The sequence below is a fragment of the Boleophthalmus pectinirostris genome, unplaced genomic scaffold (assembly GCF_026225935.1).
Source record: "Boleophthalmus pectinirostris isolate CB_2022bp ecotype Guang Dong unplaced genomic scaffold, ASM2622593v1 HiC_scaffold_16, whole genome shotgun sequence".
Taxonomy (NCBI): Eukaryota; Metazoa; Chordata; class Actinopteri; order Gobiiformes; family Gobiidae; genus Boleophthalmus; species Boleophthalmus pectinirostris.
The window spans coordinates 10,359,268-10,378,962 of NW_026571095.1; the positions used below are offsets into that span (position 1 = coordinate 10,359,268).

At 38.1% G+C, this 19,695-nt stretch overlaps 2 protein-coding genes across 2 annotated transcripts; one reads left to right on the forward strand and one right to left on the reverse strand.

The window, feature by feature from the left end:
- Positions 1-616: 616 nt before the first annotated feature.
- LOC110157841 (ankyrin repeat domain-containing protein 13C-like) lies at positions 617-18,085 on the reverse strand. Its single transcript, XM_020922233.2, has 13 exons — positions 17,253-18,085; positions 16,456-16,497; positions 16,122-16,226; positions 13,077-13,162; positions 12,802-12,847; positions 12,623-12,689; positions 11,949-12,093; positions 11,138-11,269; positions 8,698-8,859; positions 6,639-6,718; positions 5,908-6,006; positions 3,143-3,243; positions 617-2,681 (listed from the first exon to the last, which is right to left on the reverse strand). Exons 1-13 carry the CDS (start codon positions 17,617-17,619, stop codon positions 2,551-2,553), a joined length of 1,563 nt encoding a protein of 520 aa, XP_020777892.1. The 5' UTR covers positions 17,620-18,085; the 3' UTR covers positions 617-2,550.
- Positions 18,086-18,489: 404 nt separating this feature from the next.
- Positions 18,490-19,693, forward strand: znf830 (zinc finger protein 830). Its single transcript, XM_055151980.1, has one exon. The coding sequence runs from the start codon at positions 18,574-18,576 to the stop codon at positions 19,612-19,614; it is 1,041 nt and encodes a 346-aa protein (XP_055007955.1). The 5' UTR covers positions 18,490-18,573; the 3' UTR covers positions 19,615-19,693.
- Positions 19,694-19,695: the final 2 nt, after the last annotated feature.

A 19,695-nucleotide genomic window follows, 5' to 3' on the forward strand; every position in this document is an offset into this window, starting at 1 on the left:
AAATGGTTCTCAGTTCTTGGTCTAATTGAAAAATTCCTGCCCCAGAGAAAAGACTAAAAAAGGTCCCCAAGTGTAGTATCCCTTGTTACTGCTCCTGCTGAATGTCTGTTAAATGGGTCCATGAACAATAACAATACTCGGGGCAGTAGATGGGGGTTTTCGGGGCCACAATTGGAACCGCTTCTTATAAATAAAAAAAAACATTAGAGAGGGGCTCCATGAGAGTCTTCTTGCCCCCACTCCCCGAGCCCTCACATTTCTGTCGATGGGCCTGCCAGTACTACAACTGGACCTTATTGGTATATGTGATGCTATTATCTGAACAACTAGAGTGCTCAAAATCTCAAAGGTAATTCTGAGCACAGCCTGTACCAATTATTTGTGCTGGCACTGGTTTGGTTGCCTGGCAAGTCCATAATCGTGATCTATTTTGTGTGTGTTCTGGATCCCAGGCAACTGGATTGGGACCCACCTTTCAAAACACCCACATAACTTAGGACAGACAGTGGTGGTAGGGACATTTTGCTTGCAGATGTGAGATACTAGCGTTTGTTGAAGATGAGATAATCAGACATTTTTGTGGAATATGAGACAAACAACAAGAAATTAAACCATGTGAGTTGAAACATGATGCTGGTGCTTTATTTAAAGGGATGTGAAGTAGGTATGGTTGCAGAAAGCCAGAGACAACTACGTGGATTGCAATATTTTTCCCCCTGTTTTTTTTTAAATATCCAGCAATTTCAACTTCACAGCTTGTACTCTCCCTGGATTACAAAAGTAACAAAATGAAAACACAGAAACTACCATAGAGGAGAGCTTTATATGAGCACTAGAAATGTGTTTCAAAGTATTAGTGTTAGAGTTATTTTCAGATAATATAAACAAAGAATATAATATAGCTTAAAGATGCATGTGTGATCCTTTAGGCCTCCACAGCCGTAGCATGCCTTATTTCAGTGCAGTTATAAACTAAATATAGTTTACCTGATTCCCAATGACGTTCTCTCAATTACAAACACACAACAGAGCTGTATACAGTACTGTCCACTCACATCATATTTGTACAACACAGAGGTAAGATGAGCTAACCTGAAGATACAGGAGGTTCACCCCACACTGGGAAAGGCGTGGATTTTCAACTTTTAGCAACGTGTGTATGCTAATCCTTGTCCCAGCGGAGTAAAAACATTCTGAAGTACTGGAAATGTATTGCTACACAGTGTTACTCCATTGAGTATACCATAGAATTTTATAATACATCATTTATAAACTAAAGTGGAGCAATGGGGAGGGGTTTGGGGCTGTAAGGAGCATATGATGATTGTGAGCCTTTTGCTTTTAAAAGAAAATACAGTTCCTAAAGCCATATTACTGTAGCATACATCATCTTACGTCATTAGATACAATGTTAAATGCATTTAGATACAGGCTGATCTCTGGATTTAGAACTGCAGCCAGAAAAAGACCTACTGACACACTGTTGATACTTTGCAGTTGATGTAAACAACATTCCCTGGGGTTGTGATGCTAACTGTACGCTCTGCTGTGTCTGAAGACTTTAATCTGAGTTTTAGCTTTCTGACTACAATAGCTGAGATGATTTGTACTGTTAAACAAGTCTCTCACACATAAAATTAGTCACAAACTAGATAGCCCAATCAACCATGAATGCTCATATTGATCACAGGCTCCTGAAAATTTGTTGTTTAAATCTATTTTTCCTTGAGATTTCATCTTAAAAATGTTTTGACTGTGTTTGCCAATGTCTGCATTCTGTGACCAAGGTAACAGCTAAACATTCTGCTACAGACATATGTAGAACACCTCCAGCCACTGCAAAGTATCAATAGGAAATGTTTAAATTACCAGGATTTGACAATGGTATATCAAGAACATTTTAGGCACAGAATTCTGCCCCAGGTGCCTGTTTAAATCCCTACAATTTTACCAATACAAGACATTACAATTTTAAGATTTCACAAGTTTTAACAGCAAAATTCAATAGTTTGTAGGCTCTACTATTACACCAACATTACAGAAAAGCCATACAGAGCTGCCTTAGGTTCACAGAATATGCCTCCATACACCCCCACACCACACACCACCTCTTAGCGTTAAACAATACCACTCTAAAGTTTTCTTCTTAAGCTCTATGGGCTGAGATGACGTATTTACATAGTGTCAGTGCAATCTCGAAGTGACAGTTCAAATATCATAGCAGTCCAATAGTTACACTTGATATAGTTATTATTACAAGAGAAAGAGTGGAAAAGTCCAGATTCTCGGACAGCAGCACAGCACGGACCACCAGCTGCTTTGTGGATTTCAGGTACAATGGAAAAGCTAGCGCTCTTTTTGACGACAACTATTCACATGGCACTCTTTTGCATTGACTTGCTTTAGGATCCGTCGAAAATGAAATGCAGCCGCGCCCCGTTCCCTTTAAACATACATATATTGATATTATAGAGATATAAGAAACAAATACAGATATGGAAGTTCGCTTTTCCCTTTGCTGCAGAAGTATTTGCTGGTTCAGAAAACAGGTCAAAGATCGGGGAAGCGACAGGGGTCTTCCTTGTACTCTGGGGGGATGAAGAAAATGGACTCGTCGAATTCGTCGTAGCGGAACTCCTGAAAAGTGACGGTTGCGGTGATGGTGGGGAAGACTGGAATATCTGAAGAGGAGAGAGAGATTTAATGTTAAAGGGGCTGTACCTGATTTTTACTGTTAAACATGTGAAAACAAAAATAATTCAACTGTTTACAGTGGTCCAAAGTTATTCCTCACTTATCTTAGGCAGTTTTGCAGTCGCAATAATGCTAACAACAACTAGCATGCTAACTGCACACTTCAAAACAATAAAACTCTGCAATTAAATACATATAGTACGCTGCTTATACAATATATCTGTACTAAGGCAAGACAAAGTTTGCTCACATACATGGAATAAAATACGAGTCCTTTAATAGACATGCAGGTCAGAATATTCCTAGACTAGAGAGTGTTAAATAATTTATGCTAGATTCACTGAAATAGCCAGAGATCAAGGTCTTTTAAGTTGCATTTGCTTTTTCACAGGAATAAAACTGTATTTTAGGCCAAGAAGTCCAAACATTCTTCATTTTTGGTACGTACCAAGTTTAACTGGAAACCCAGGAGGAAGTTTCATTTGGACAAACTCTCGGAGTTTGTTGAAGTGCTTAAATGGGGCAATGACTTCCAACACATTCAGTAACCTGAGAGAGAAAGGACAACATTATATTTAGTTACATTACAATGGCTGGACAGCATGAAGTGTGTGCAATACAAATCATCACAGCTACAACACGGCATCGTAGTAAAGCTCTGTGGGGGGTAGAATTTCCCTTCTCAAGATGAAAATAACATGAGCATATAGATTTTTTCCTTCCCCATCCAACATCCTATTTTTCAAATGTAAACAGGGTATTTATTGCAGCGTGTTTTGACACAGAGCAGTGAGGGGCATTTGAAGCCCTCAAGAACGCAGATGGACTAAATCTGTAGGATTAGTGAAACATACGCAAATGAAACTAAACATAACACCAGATGTGTAGATATCCAAATCTCACGGTACCATATTATCACAGTACATATTCATGGTACACTATATATACTGAAGTATTTTTGGGAAGCGTGGAAAAAAAATAACATATCCACAATACGTTAGGCATTTTAAAACAGAATTGTATGTTATTTCCTTGTCAAAAACTTACCTGGAGTTGTGTTTTGTTTCATACATGTTTAACATACAAATCCTACATTCTTCTCTTCTCTCATACTGAAAACACTGTTCTACCTTGTGATGTCATGTGGTAATACAGGAAAGACTCTACTGTGTTTTTAAACTCCATACACCTTCACTGGAATTATTTGGATAGTTTCAGCCTGGAATTACCAACATCTGCTGAACTAGAGGTAAAAAGTAGCTGTTAACATGAAAACTACTGTTACATGACATCAAAAAAGTGAAACAGCATTTTGGGCTTTGGAGATGTAGACAGACTAATAATAAAGGATTATTCAAACATGTGTGAATGAAACAAACCCACCTCCAGGTATGTTTTTGAAGAGGTTTAACAGCATTATAACATGGCTTAACACTAACAAGAATACATTTTTGTGTAATACAGGACCTTTAAGATCAAATGCTTAATTACAGTTATTGTCTACACTGAAACGGAGCAAAGAGTGATTATTGCGATGGCCCGTGATATTATTTGAGACCTTTGACGATACAAGAGCTTGATATTTCACTTATGTCAGTTACACCCCTATTGGAGGATCAATCATTATGGTTAAAAGGTTTGAGTCAATTTTGCAACATATCTATTCTCAAAGACAGATGCGTTATAAATCACGTTGGCCATTTATTAAAGTGAAATGTAACATTGTAGGAGTAGAAAGTATGGAGGCATATTTTGTCAAAACACACGAGGGAGAGAAATCACATTAAAAAGCCATTAAGCATGTTTAGGACGGGCGTTTGGAGCCGGAGCACATTAGTTCAGAGGAAGAGATAAAGCTATTTAACTGCATTATGCTCTGCTCATATTTTACAGCGCTGCCTCCGAACATGACAGGCATTTCATCAAACCACCTCCACAAACTTTTACACACTCCATTTGAATTTGGGATCAGTCTCTCCCCGTTGCGTGAACCCAACAGCAAAGAATATAATGTTATAGATGTCAAATTATACAGGTTTTCTCACTGCCTGGAGCTATGTCCAGGTTACACTTACGAGCCTGTATTTAAAGGGCATTTCCGCTGTCTCTTGGTATGTAATTATGTTGTTTTTGATAACTTTGCGGAGGATGAAATTGTAAATGCTAAGCTTAGTAGTTTGAGTTAAGTAAGACTGAGGAACTTCTGGTGCAGAAAGTAAAATTCCCAGTATTGATTTGAAGTACTGATTGAAACATTAGTATTTTATAGTAGTAGTAGTAGTTTTATAGTCATTTTGCAGCACTACAAAACTAATCAAACAAAACATAGACTACAACCCCATGAAGTTAAAAGGTACTAAGCAGGACAAGGAGTTGTGGAGGTTAAAGTTTATCACCAAAGTATATGTGTTTATGTAACAATGTCCATCACCTGCTTGTCACCACTGAGATGTAATGTTCCCCAGTATAGCTTTATACTATGTTATTACTATATTTATTCAAATTTCATGTATTTTATTAGACATGTTTTACTGCCCAAAACACCCCGACAAACATGCATTCTTGCTGTGAGCAGCCTGGCCTCTCCCCAAATCTGACCTGTAACTTGGCCTAATGGTGCCACATGCTTGTCTCCATGGAGATAAGGGATACGTTTGATGCCATCTTTGCATATTTAGTTTTATTTTACCTGGAATGATCCTATCTCCATGGAGTCAAGCACAGTGCACCTTTAAATTTACTTTAAAATACAGTAGTTTGCAACTAGCAAATCGCAAAGACTGCACTTTTTGAGGTACCATATTTTCCTTCACAAACAATATATTCTGCCTTACTCTGCATAAAAAACTGCTCATACTGTAGTTTAGATCTGTACAAACACATTAGGAAATTAGATTGTTGTATTAGTCTGTCAGTACGATTAAATTTGCAACGTTTTAAGTAGGATTCTGTTCAATAATAATAAAAAAAGAGATATTTTTCCATATTGCTCAGGTCTAATGAATAGTTTTTCATAAATATTCTGCTAGGAAATTCCTGTTAAACTCAGTTGCAGGATAAAACAGTGAAGGCCTGCAGACTAAAGTGTTCTAACTGACTGTAAATGGCTGAGCTGTGGGGCAGTCGTATCTTTCATCTTGAGTTTAAAAACAGAGCACAAGTTCAGGTTTACTGCTGTGACCCAAACGATGAGAGAGAAGGGGCTGTACTCACGACTCGATGCCCAGAGGGAAATCCTGGCTCATGGCCACCGTGGCTTTGAAGTTCTTCTTGCTCTCTTTGCACACGAGCTCTCTCCCCAGATGAGGAGGCCTGGAGGAGGAGACGCACAAGTGAACAAGATGGGCCTTTTTCATAATAAATGAACTTCACAGTCAGCTTATTTAACTTCTACAGTCAAGCACAATGTAACACAGATTTAATGTTTATGGGGACTATAACCCATTTCAATATTGAACGCTCTGCTTCACCATAACATGAAAATCTTCTTTGTGAAATGGAAAAACTTGTTCTGCTGTAGTTTCATAGTCTAGGTTCAGTCCTGGTTTTGACTTAGTTCAGGCAGATGTACTTGTTCGCTATATACATTGAATTTGGTATGAACACCATTTATCAACCTGTTCAAGGACTGCAGTTAGAAAGCAGCAATTTAGTTTTAACCTGGTGCAAACATATTACCTTTTTTGTGTATGTCAATGTTTTTATGTGCATTGTCCCTGTTAAATAAATAATAAAATAAATAAACAAAACTAGATGCAGATCTGCTTACAAATGATGGTTAGACTTGGGTTTGGCCCTAGAGTAGCCATGAATTGAACTGGTTAAGCTATAATTTACATCTAGGTTCACTCTCAGTCATAAAAATGATTTAGACTTAAGGTAAAAGAAATTGCAAATCACACTGTTATCCTAATGTTTCAGATGGCGTCATAGGAGATACATACTTTCCATGCTCGGCTGTGATGTACTCCTCCCAGGAAATAGTGTTTGGAGCCGGAGCGCTGAGGGACTGTCTCTTCACAGGCTGAGGGAGAGGACAACGTAAATAAATTCATCATTACATTTAAATTTATCACTAAACATATTACACATGAAGCTCAGAATAATATTTCTTGGATATGTGTTTTTTTTTTAAACAGCAATTTTCAAATCGTAGTATCTCATGTGAGCGGTAGGGGCTCAAATAGCATGACTCATTACACCTGAAAAATGTTACCGGCAGAATATTGTGTATGGGTCAGTTTTATATTCAGTGCTGATAATTTATTAAGATATAACACATTAAAAGGTGTTCAGAATTTGGAACAGGGATGCACCAATACCAACATTGATAATTTACTGATATCTTATTAACCGATACCAGTGTAGGGACTGAAAATGGCAGTCAACTTCACAAGTCAATACAATTAGGCAGCAACTAACTACTGAGCAGCTTTGTCAGATTAAAGGTTCAGACATTATGAGCTATTCTGGGCCAACACAAGACAGTAATTTGTTATATTAGAGTCATTCCACCTCAGTTCACCCCAGAAAATTACAATTTGAACCCTCACACTGTCCAATTACAAAGAAAATTGGTGAATGGGTAAGTCATAACCAAGAAAGCCAAAATCTCTAATTTTAGCATGATCGATTCAATGGTTTCCTAGATATCGCAATTTCATTTTTTTTCACTATTTTGCGTGGTCGCCGAATTTCAAATTGCATTTACTCAGCAGCTACTGGTCTGATATATATTTTTGCATTTGAGTACTTTTGAGATGAATGACCTTTTGACCTATATTTTGACCTTGAAATTGACAATATGGGACACACCCGACATCAATGACACCAATAGAAAAAAATGTAGCCCTATATGTCTACGACAACATATACAAAATCTGGACAAAGTAGAGTTTAACTCATTAGGGTGAACTGAGGTGGACTGACCCATTACATCTAATTAAATGCACAACCAGGACATCATTAATCAGCTGAAATGATATCATAGAACCGATTCACCATCATCACCATATCTGATACCAGGAGCTATTTTGCTGCATACCTAATTTGGAGCGACATAAACAACCTAAATTTGTACCTAAACCTGTGACGTACTATTAGAGCTGCCAAATTATAAAAGTACACTGATGTACTAATGTTTTCTATTATTTATCAGTAGCACCACCTGGTCTATCAAAACCTGTTTTATAGCAACAGGAATAACAACAGCTGTCTATATTAAAGTGGAACTAAACACTAAATCCACTTTACTGCTCCTAAACTGTGTATATGGGGTTTTAATAGCATTAGCTACAGTTCCAGGTCATTTTTGGCAATTTTAGTGCAAACTGGATGAATTTGCAACTTTCTGGTTCAAAACGCCTAAATCTAAGCTTGTGCTGTCTCCAGTGGCCTCTGTGGTTTCCAGTAGTTGGTGACATCACACAAGATTGCCCTGATTACAGACGGGTGTTTTTGTTCACAAACACCTGGCTGCAGGGGCGGAGTTTAAAGCGTGGATTACTCCCACTTTAAAGATCCTCTCTTGCACAACATTTACTCTTGTGAGGTTTAAGTCATGTTACAATGCTGTTACCTCATCATAAACATACCTGGAGCTGTGTTTTGTTTACACATCTTTGATTAACCCTTTATTATTAGTCTGTCTACATCTTCAGTGCTCAAAAGCTGTTCCACCTTGTGATATCATGAAGCAATAGTTTACCTTTACCTTTTGTTCAGTAGAGATGATCAATTCCAGGTCTGAAATTATCCAAATGATTCTAGTGAAGGTGTGTGGAGTTTAAAAACACATTGGAGCACTTCCTGTATTACCAGATGACATTAAAAGGTGGAACCCAAGTGTTTTCTGCTTGAGAGAAGAACTCTAAATATGCAGGATTTGTGTGTTAAACGTGTGTGTATGAAACAAAACCAAACACAACTCCAGGTATGTTTGATGAGGAAACAACATAAAAACATAGATGACAAAATAGCGTAATGTGGGCCCTTTAAACGTACCTCAAAGTTGTGCTCCCCGATGCTGCCTCCTTTGCTCAGACTCTCCATGATGGCTTTGTTTCTCAGGATGTCCTCCTCGCTCAGATGCTCACGGCGCTTTCTTGATTCCAGCACCAGACCGTTCACTGCGTAGAAATCTGCCAGGAAGTTTCCAACACGCTCCTGTATACAAACAGATGTGTGAGGCTTTCATCATGGAGAGGAGAGATCAGTATTCCCAAAGCTAATTCGGATGCAAAAATTCGTCTGGAAATGTGTCAAAGTGCAGCTTCAGGGATGGTAAAAATACACTTTCTCCATATTTATAACAGTGAAAGACAATCAGGGGTGTTCTCAGAGGAGTTGCACCCCATGTGGAAAATACCCCCAGGAGAGTCTTTCTTCTTTTATTTAATTATTGAAAAAATCTACAAGAATTGTTTACACCACAGCCATCAATGACTTATGTTTTTGCACTGCACTTTAGTCTCAGTATGAAACCTATTAAATACAAAAGGTTCGTGGCTTCTTCATGTGTGCTATTCATCAGTTTCAGCTTCCTGTTATATGCAACATTTTCAAGACTTTTTCCCACTCAAAGGATTACTTTGTTTTATGCTGTTAATCACTATGGTAACAGTAACATTTTGACATTGTGAAGCTAACGGACAAATGTTTTAAAGGTGCTCGGTGGGGTGCATGCCATGGAGATGTTGCCGCTTTGCTTGGAGAATTCCCAGCATTGCATTAAAAATGTGCCCTGAGTAACATTTCTAGTAGAGGGTTTGCCACCTGCTTGTCCCAGTGAAAATGTTATTGCTTTGTTTGGAATGCTCCACAGTATAGATTAAACCAAACTATCACAAAAGAGACAAGCAGGTTACAGCACTACGCTACATTACAATTCAGATCTGTGGACAGTGGCTTCTATTCATAGAAGGAATTATTGCATTTTTGAGCCACAGAAACACTCGTAATGAATAAATGCTAGATGGAAATATTTAATGTCATACCATGGAACATTCCAGGCCAAACAATAACTTCTAATGTATCTGATTTTTGGCCGGGTAAGTCTAATTATAGATGGTAGCTTTAAAACAGATCTAATATCAAGCATTTATTCAATTATAGATGATTTATGGAAGAATAAAAAACATATACAAATCTTGCCTTACAAATGCCTTTAATTGTATTTGTAAGGCAAGATTGATACAATGGCACCCTCGCCCATTCTAAACTTATAACAGAAATACTAGGTCATTGGGACACTGTTTTCCTTCACTGGTTTAGATTTAGTCTACATTTCATAGTACGCCAATAAAAACATTCAACCAACTGAACATTCGTTTTCGTTCCAAGAAACCAAACCGTAATTGGGTTTACATAAAAGGGTTGTTCACACTCTTTTTCTTAATGATTTATAACAGTCACTTCACTGTTCTGTAGTTTGGAGCGTAATTTATGAGTCACATTAATGTAATATCAGTGGTTACTTTATTCTGAGATGAGGTGCCCGAGTTTATTTACCCAAACATGGATTTTTCATGTACCGTTTACAAGACTTCCTGGAACAATTAAAGCGCCATTATTGCTCCAAGTTCCAGCTGCTGCGTAATTGGTTTTTATGACTTACACCTGGGTTTTCCAGCTAAAAGCGACGGCACAAGAAGAAGAACTTTTCACTTCAAATGGAGTCTAGTGACCGGCAATAATTCAACAGAGCCCACCCATTAAGAACACAAGCAGAGAAGATTTATTTCCAAAAAGAGTGTGCACCCAGTTTGTTAAAGGGCCTAAAATACATTACATGTCTATTGTACATTTTTAGTCAAGGTTGTTTTTTTTTTTTTAACAAACTTTTCCAATTCGATTAGTGCTGCAATTATATGATTAATTTACTGTAATTTCCTCTACTTTTTTCTCACACTTTGAGCCCTGCGGCTTACACAACGATGTGGCTAATATATTGACAGATTATTTGTTTATCAACACAGCAGATGCACACGCAGCCTCAGTGCAGAAAGCGCACCTGTCTGTGTGGTTAACATGAAGTTGCAATAAGTATGAAATATGACTGAAAGCTGTTGAAAATTACTGATTTCTGTCACTTATTTACTATTTGACAATATTCTCTATTTTGCCATTTTCATTTAATACCACTATCTTCCAGATAATGAATACAGTCATCAAAATACAATGTTGATTATTTTAATAGTTGACTAGTGACAATAATTTCAATTAATATTTGTAGACATTCAATACATTCAATAAATAATCCAACATTAAAACATTGAAATAAATAGACTCTTTCAAGACCAAAGTATGCCTAAAACTGAATCTGATGGAACCCAGGACTAAACCAGGTCTACACTTCAACTGACCATGGATTACACAAAGGACACAACTGGGACAAAATCATAACAAAATCAGGACTAAACCAGCAGAGGTTCAAGTTTCCTACCGTTTTATCCTCCCTGAAGAGCCATCCGATCTGACTGCGAGAAAACGTGATGGACTTGGTGGACAAAGTGGCAGAGTAGACGTCACTGCTCATGAGAATGTCCACCTCCTCCTCGGTCTCCATTTCAGACTCCTATGATTGATACAGATTCTTTATTAATCCCAGAGGAAATTTCAAAATGGCCAGCTGCTTTCACACAGACAACACAATCCAATCATTAGATTGGATAAATTAATCACTAAACACCCTAAAAAAACTTCATTTAAAAGGTTCTATATTACACAAAATTTACTCTTATGTGCTTTAAGCCATGTTAGAATGTTGTTACTTTATCAAAAACATACCCATTTTGTTTCATTCACACACTGAGTAACTCTTTATTAATAGTTTGTCTATATCCCAAAAACTAAAAGTGCTTTGTTCCATTTGTGTTGTCATGAAGCATGACTTTTTACTTCTAGTTCAGTAGAGATGGGCAATTCCAGGGCTGAAATTATTCAAAAAATTGTAGTGATGTTTTATGGAATTTAAAAACACAGTGGAGCAGTTCCTGTATTACCACATGACATCACAAGGAGTGTTTTCCGTTTAAGAGAAAAAAAAAATATGCAGGGTTTGTGTGTTAAACATGTGTGAATGAAACAAAACACAACTCCAGATGTGTTTGTGATGTGGAAATAACATAACAGACCAGAAAATAGTGCAATATGAGCTCTTTAAAAATGGACACATATAGGCATAAATACAGTGAGCAGTCAATAACAACCAGAGTGAAGAACATGTAACAGGAAATCAAAAGCTCTGTGCAAACCTCGTGGTGTATTCTTTGGTACACTTTGGCCTCGTTGTCCAAAACCACAAAGGACCGCGAGGGAGCAGCATCACCATCAAAAATGAAGCTGAGATCGCCACGTTGGCATTTCATATCATTGAAGTCTATGAGAGTAGTGTCCAGTCTAAACCATAGAGGATAAATGTATTAGAACTAGAGTCATCAAAAGCATCAGAAATCAGATACTCATTTGAACAAGTATTAATATTAAATAAAAAAGTCCCAACAACAGGACATAAATAGGCCTTTCCTGAATAGCTAGAATGATCTTGAGCTGTATCAGACCAAGTATAAGACCACATACACTAGTATATGCCCACTGACCACTATATAAGTGATATTATGAAAGAAAAAAACTATTATTTAATGTTGAAAATCAGATTCCATTGTCTAAATTAAGTGTTTTTTTTTTATATTATCATTATGGTATCAGAATTGGTATAGACTATTCTGACTATTTGAGCCATTTATTTTCCCAATTATTGGTAAATTATTGAATTGAATTATTTATATATATATATATATTTTTAATAAGGCATTATTTTGAGGTCAGTTTATCAGAATGAATAAACATGAGTTTTTTTTTCCTTCAAGGTCACGCTGTCAGAATATGAATATGAATTAATTATTTGCTCTTACATATTTAAACTCACCTGATATTGGTTCCCTGCTTGTAAATTTTACAAGCATCTGAAGGCAGCATTCGGGACAGCAAAGGCACTAGAATACAAAAAGAAACCCCACAAAATTAGCTCAATTGAAAAGCATAGTAATCTGTATTTCTTCTTACAAATACAAAATAATTAAATGAAATAAATAAACAAAAACTCACCCCAGCTCTGGAAATCCCAATGCAACTCCAGGTAGAAGTCTCCGAGCTGCAAAATTGGCACAATGTAAGTTGACGGGTCAGCGCAGTAGAAGCCAGTGAAGCTGTTAACATGTGCTATTAAAACACTCATGTATTCAGAGCATGTGGTGCAGTGGTGCGGTGATGACTGGCTCACATTAGCATACATGGAGTCGGGGGAGAAGGAATAATTAAGCTTTAATACAGGATCAGTGGGGAGGGAAACGGTGCGAAGTGAGGGGCCGCTGTGAGCTCACCTCGCGCAGAGCCTTCAGTAATTTTGGCCTTTTATCCTCCACGCTCTCTCTGGACTGCTGCTTCAGTTTACGCAGGATCGCCGTGACTGCAGACAAACACAAGGGGACGCTAAAGGGTTAGACTCAGAATTAGAGAAATATTAGCACTTTTCTTCCATTTTGGAGAGTCATTGAGGAGTAGTTAACAAAATAAATTCCTAGTAATAAATTTTACAAGAGGTTTCAAAGCTCCATGCATGGTCACAGTGCTAAAATAAGAAATTCAAGGCTTCTTTTGACAATAGCATGTACTTTTCCATCCCAAATACTAGTGGTCTTTAAAAGGTGCATTGTATAACTTTTCTGGTGGAGGGTCCATCAAAAGTTGGAATGTTTCACAGTATGATATTGGATCTTTCTATCATCAAACCAGACCAAGTTCCAGGTCAGATATGTGGAGAGGCAACCCCGATCACAGAATGCCTATTTTTCTATGTATCTTTGAGCTATAAAAACACCTACAATTGAATAAATATAATGTAGAGGTGTTTAATGCCATACCGTGGAACATTCTAAGCAGAGCAATGACATATTCATAGAAATGAGCAAGTGAATGACCCCCAACCAAAAAGTTACATAGGTCACCTTTAATATTACCATATACCAATTTTTCTATATATTTTCTTTTTGAGAAGATTAAGGAGCAAGTTTCACAAACAGTTGATTCTGCGTTTGCTTGACCACCAGAGTGTTATCTGTTCAAACCTCATGTGCACATACTGAACCAACCACACAGTTTGTGTCACTGCTTCCTGTCCGATTATATCTGTATGGAGTGTTTGCAGACTTGTGCTAAAATGAATAAATATTTAAAGATAAGGCAATGGGGTCATAAGCAGGGTGGGGGTGGATGTCGCTGACAATATGTTAAAGACTTTACAAATGAGGTGAAAACTAGAGGACACCGTGTTTAGATAGGAAGATTTTGTGGGAGTTTGTGTTCAGCACTGATGTTAATTTTGAGATCTAGTTATGAAATGTGATTGTTACATTTGTTTTCAGTTCATATTTCATTTATTATCTTTTTGGGGAATTCTTTAAAATGTGAACTTTGAGCAGGATCATATTATTTAAACATAAATCACAATTCTTCACATATAGTCAATGTATTTCCTTGAATAGTACAGCCTTATTTGCTAGTAGTACCTTATAACACCAATCCAAAACACAAAGGCCACAAAGGCCAGGAGTGAAAACAATAACCGAAATATAATGATATCGTATTGTCAAAAGTCTCACAGTAATATCATGGTCTTTCACAATTTATATCAACTTAAAAGTCTCTTCACTTAAATTCATTGTTATGGTGCAGTAATAGCTAAAAGACCATCATCCTTTGCCATTTTAGTGCAGAATACATGAAGAAATAAATTAAGCACTTCTTAATTATTATTTGTAATATAATAGTAGTTCCAAAAGCTTTTCAAGGCATTAAAAAAAATTATAAAAGTAAAAGTAGCATATTTTAGTTTTTTAGTAATATCGTAAAGTGGGATATGAATATGGTTACATCCCTAGTCGTGACACCAAGTGAGAAGCGCTGACGAGGCTCTAGCCACTGCTCCCACAACATCAGCTGAGCCTGGGAGGACTGCATTCATTGTACAACCTTGTGTAGTGTAGTGCAGCTCATTTAGCCACCGAGCTGGACTTCTCACCAACTGACCTTCCTGTCCCGTTGTGCCCCCCACCCCACAGCGCCCTCCTCCGCCCCCGTCCCGATGTGATGTGACCTTCTGAGACACACACAGTCCCCCAGCCTGTCACCGCGGAAACAGAGCCAACGAGCCGCATACTAAACAAGGCGCAGGTCAGTTTGTACAAGCCCACAGTGCAGACGGGAATGACCTCTGCTTTGTCACCAAATATGAAATAAAGGGCTGCAGTGAAAGGTATGTAGCAGGCTTTGAAAACAGCACACCTAAAGCCATTATAGAGCCTGCCCACTGTTTTCTATGTGTCATTTTCTGTGTCAGGTTTAAAGCATCATTAGGAGGGAGAGTGACCCAGCCTGTAAGCTCTAGGCGTTCTACACTAAGCCTAGATTTAGGAACTGTTCCAGCTCCATCTGGATGACAAGAGCGCATAAAATCCCTACCTCTAGCTTTTTAGTTGCAGTAATCGTCAGATAGCCCTGTCTGCAATTAAATACCCCATAATACAGTCATTGCATTGTCCTTTAAAAGTCCTCTCTACCCAATCAGACGACCGCTCAGGCTTAGAGGTATTAAAGTGTGACGACCGCTAGAGATCCTAAAATCATCAAGGTCATCTTTTATGAGCTTTGTACAGCAGCAAAGTAATCATAAAACTGTGGGCTTTGTCTGTTTTGTTTTTTTCACTTGTGTTTTATTCACTGAAAAACATCCTTAGTGTGCACGGGCTTGCATCTCCATGAACATGACTCTTATTTGTCCTGGATGAAGGCCTCATCCTGCTTTTTTCCCCCTTGTTATTATTGTCATGTTATTCCTTTGACTATTATATTACACAGTATGGCATAAAAATCCTTTATGTCCATGAAGAATGTTCCAAAATATGGTTTTCACTTTCTGTTTCAATGGAATCATGTTTGTGACATACCACTTCCAGAAAGTTACATACTGCCTCTTCAAGGAGCAGAATGACCTGGTGTTTTGAATACTGTAATATAGGAATGGCACCAAAGATAAAATTCTGATAAGCCGCCCTAGTGCTTGATAGTCACAGCAAGAGACACACCCTTGGGTTAACATGATCAGTTATTAAATTAATACGTTTATTAGTTAATATATAATCAGTCCTGTACTCACACTGCATAATCTTTTAACCTAGAACTAGTAATGACATATAGAATATACAATAAAAATAATCTTCTCATAGAGGCTGTTTAAAGACATTGCTAGATGCTCAGCCAAGGCTCAATAGAGTTTAAAAAATTACACTAAAATAAGAATAGCAGATAAAATACATAAAGATAGTATTAATTAGAGCAGTATTTACATTTATAAATGAAATAGAACTCACTCATTTGTCTGTCTCCATAGCTGATGGCTTCTGCCAGAGGACTCCATCCTTGGGCGTTTTTCACTTTTACAGGTGCATTGTGGGCGAGGAGCAGGAGGGCACACTCTGATCAAAACAAAATTAGCAAAAATAATGAATACTTATTTTAACACTTTTGTGCAGTATTCTAAATACCACAAGTAGTGCAGCGCTTCTGACTAAAATAAATGCCAAGCATGTTAATTAAAGGACTACTTTTTGAGGCAGCCACAGGATCACAGATAAATTATCATCTTTTTTATCCATGCTGATAAATAATACAAGGGTAGAACAGAATGAGTGATCACTAGTTTACCTTTGTGCCCAAGCATCACAGCAAGATGAAGAGGTGTGTTGCCTAAAAAAAGAAAAAAAATAACACATGAGCACGAGTAAGCTCAGAGAATCTTTGACAGTTATTAAAAATGTATTTACTCAAACAACATTAAAGGGCCCATATTACACTATTCTCTGATCTATGTTATAATGTTCTTTCCTCAGAAACATATCACAAGTTATTTTTTTTGTTTGATTCACACATATTTAAACAAACAAACCCCATTTAGGCTTAGTTCTTCTCTCAAATGGGAAACGCTATGCTCCACCTTGTGATGTCATGTGGTAACAGAGATGCTCCACTGTATTTTTAAACTCCACACACCTTCACTAGAATAGTTTGGATGATTTCAGCTCTTGAATTCCCCATCTTTGCTGAACTAAAGGTAAAAAACTGAAAACTACCGCTTCATGATATTACAAGGTGGAACAGAACATTTTGATCTTTGGTGACATAGAGATAGACCGGGATTAATCAAACATTTGTGAATGAAACAAAACAAAAGTCCACATATATTTTTGACAAGGTAACAACATTATAACATGGCTTACAGCTCACAAGAATCCACTTTGTGCAATATGGACCCTTTAAACTGATTTAAACATTAATGTCATTGCAGATTCTTTACCATCCAGATGAAAGAGAAAAAAATGGCCATTACTTTTTAATCCAGTCCAGCAATGTTAGTAGCTGGATACAGTTTACATAACCACCATTACTCCACAAGATTAGAAGGGCCATCAGTTATAAAACATTTATAATGAAAATGCACTGACCATGCACATCTTTCTGCAGGATGCTATGGCTCCTGATGAGAGAGGACAGGCGGCGGACATCTCCTTTGAACACGCACTCGTGGACAGGGAACTCCAAAGTCTCACTGGTCAAGATGATGGGGTTCTTGTTATTATCGTTCACCACTGTTCCCACCGATGCCGAGTTCCCGTTTATGTTGTTTTCGTTGAGTTGCTGCTGTTGTTGCAGAGCCGATGCTTTGTATGATTTCTGAAAGAGCTTGTTGGACTTGAAATGGTTACTCGTACCGTTGGGAATTGGTGCATCCTCGTACGTGTCCATAATCTCCTCATTTTTGTTTGTTTTGTTGTGGTCTTTTCGCGTGGTGCGGATCTTCTCACCTGTCATGATGGTTACTGAGCGTTTTTGATCTTTTGCTACTAACTACGATGAAAACTAAGGGATGTTTTGGTACAGAGAGTACAGCTTGCTCTTCCCCGTATCAGCTTTGGCTCATACAATGAGTTTCCGATAGAGATAAATAACAAAATATACCTTGTTATTACAAAGGCAGACCTGATGTATTCTGCATCAGTACCAACATTAGCTACTAGCATCCGTTAGCTACCTAGCCCACAACAAAATTGAATATGGTGGGTGCGGTGATGTAAAAAGAAAATACGACTACACGAAACGGAACACAGACACAAACTAAATGAACACATAGGTAAAACCGGAGTAAAAGGCCGCTACATTGTTCTAAGATTAAATTCCTCTACGGCGGATGATACGATTAAAATCTGTACCGTTTATCTTCGCTTTGCGGCAAATTTCAGGCAGACTGTGCCCAATCTGCGCCGCTGCCTTTTCTGCTTCAGAGTGGACTCTGCGCATGCGCGAACCACTCTGCCATTGTAGCTACGGCAACTCCATTGGTTCAATTAGCAAACACTTCGCTTTAATTTACTATTTTTTTAATCACATTGCACACGTAAAACATTGACATAACTCTGCCTGGAACTATGTAAACCTTGCAGAGATAAAACAATGCAATATTTGTTATTTTGCATCACTGTCACCCCAAGTACATGAATATTATTATTATTGACAATTATATAAAACAAAGCATACATATGAATTACATGCTGAAATTGATCTAATTAACCATAAAACAATACTAGTCTTTATTATAATGCATCCATAAAAGTAGAATGATTCAAATTGGGTAGCTGACACGCCTCTGAAATGGTCCTTGAGTTCTCGCGAGATTGTGGAAGAACGAGAAGAACAGCGTGTGTCATCTTCATGGGACGAACTCTTGATTTTAGCGGCAGCGGCTAGCTCCTTAAAAACATTCAAATCATGGCAACGTCAAAGAAAGGGAAGAAAGTAGTAAATCAAGAGGAACTTCGGCGCTTGATGAGAGAAAAGCAACGACAAGCGTCCGAAAAGAAGCGCGTAGACTCTCCTTTTGCCAAATACAACAGTCTCGGCCATCTCAGTTGTATTCTGTGCAACATGCAGGTGAAGTCCGAGCTACTTTGGACAACTCACGTCCTTGGTAAACAGCATAAAGAGAAGGTTTCTGAGCTCAAAGGGGCAAAACAAGGACCCCAAAGTCAAGCTGTGAAGAGGAAAACTACGGAAACGGACGAAGTTAGTTTTAAAAAGCCTAAACCCGTACAAAGTGCCACCCAATCTACTTCTGGGCTGCCTGCAGACTTCTTTGAGAAACCCAGAGGCAGTGCTCCTTCAAAACCAGCTGGTGCAAGTCTGTTAGGTGGAGCATATGATGATGATGATGATGATGATGAGGACGACGACGACGATGAGGAGGAGGATGAAGATAAAAAATCCGTATCTACAAATCCTAGTCAGAAAGCGGAGGTTTCTGGACTTCCCGCTGATTTCTTTGACAGCGCAATCCCGTCCGTGCCAACAATCTCCCACTCAGGATCCATCCAAAAAGCAGAAACTCCGGAGAAAGAAAAGCCAGAAAAGAAAGATAAAACTGCAGAATCGTTACCAGAGGGCTTCTTTGACGATCCGGTGACAGATGCCAAGGTGCGCAATGTGGAAGCGCCCAAGGATCAGATGGACAAGGAATGGGAAGAGTTCCAGAAGGAGATGCGACAGGTGAATACAAAATCTGAAGCTATAGTGGCTGAAGAGGACGAGGAGGGACGTCTAGAGCGCCAAATAGATGAAATAGATGAACAAATTGAGTGTTACAGAAGAGTGGAAATACTAAGGGACAAGCGTGATTTGGTTAAAGGCAAAACGCAGACGCAAAAAGCGGTGAAGATGGAAGTCGATGTCAGTATGGAGGAAGAGGAGGAGGATGAAGAGGAACTGCTGGGACTTCTATCGCAGGACTGGAGGGCTAAAGGGGCATTGTCATAAGTACATGTGCTTTGTACAATATTTTGGACTGATTCATCAACACTTGTGTGCTGTAAATATATTTGATACTAAAGAAAAATG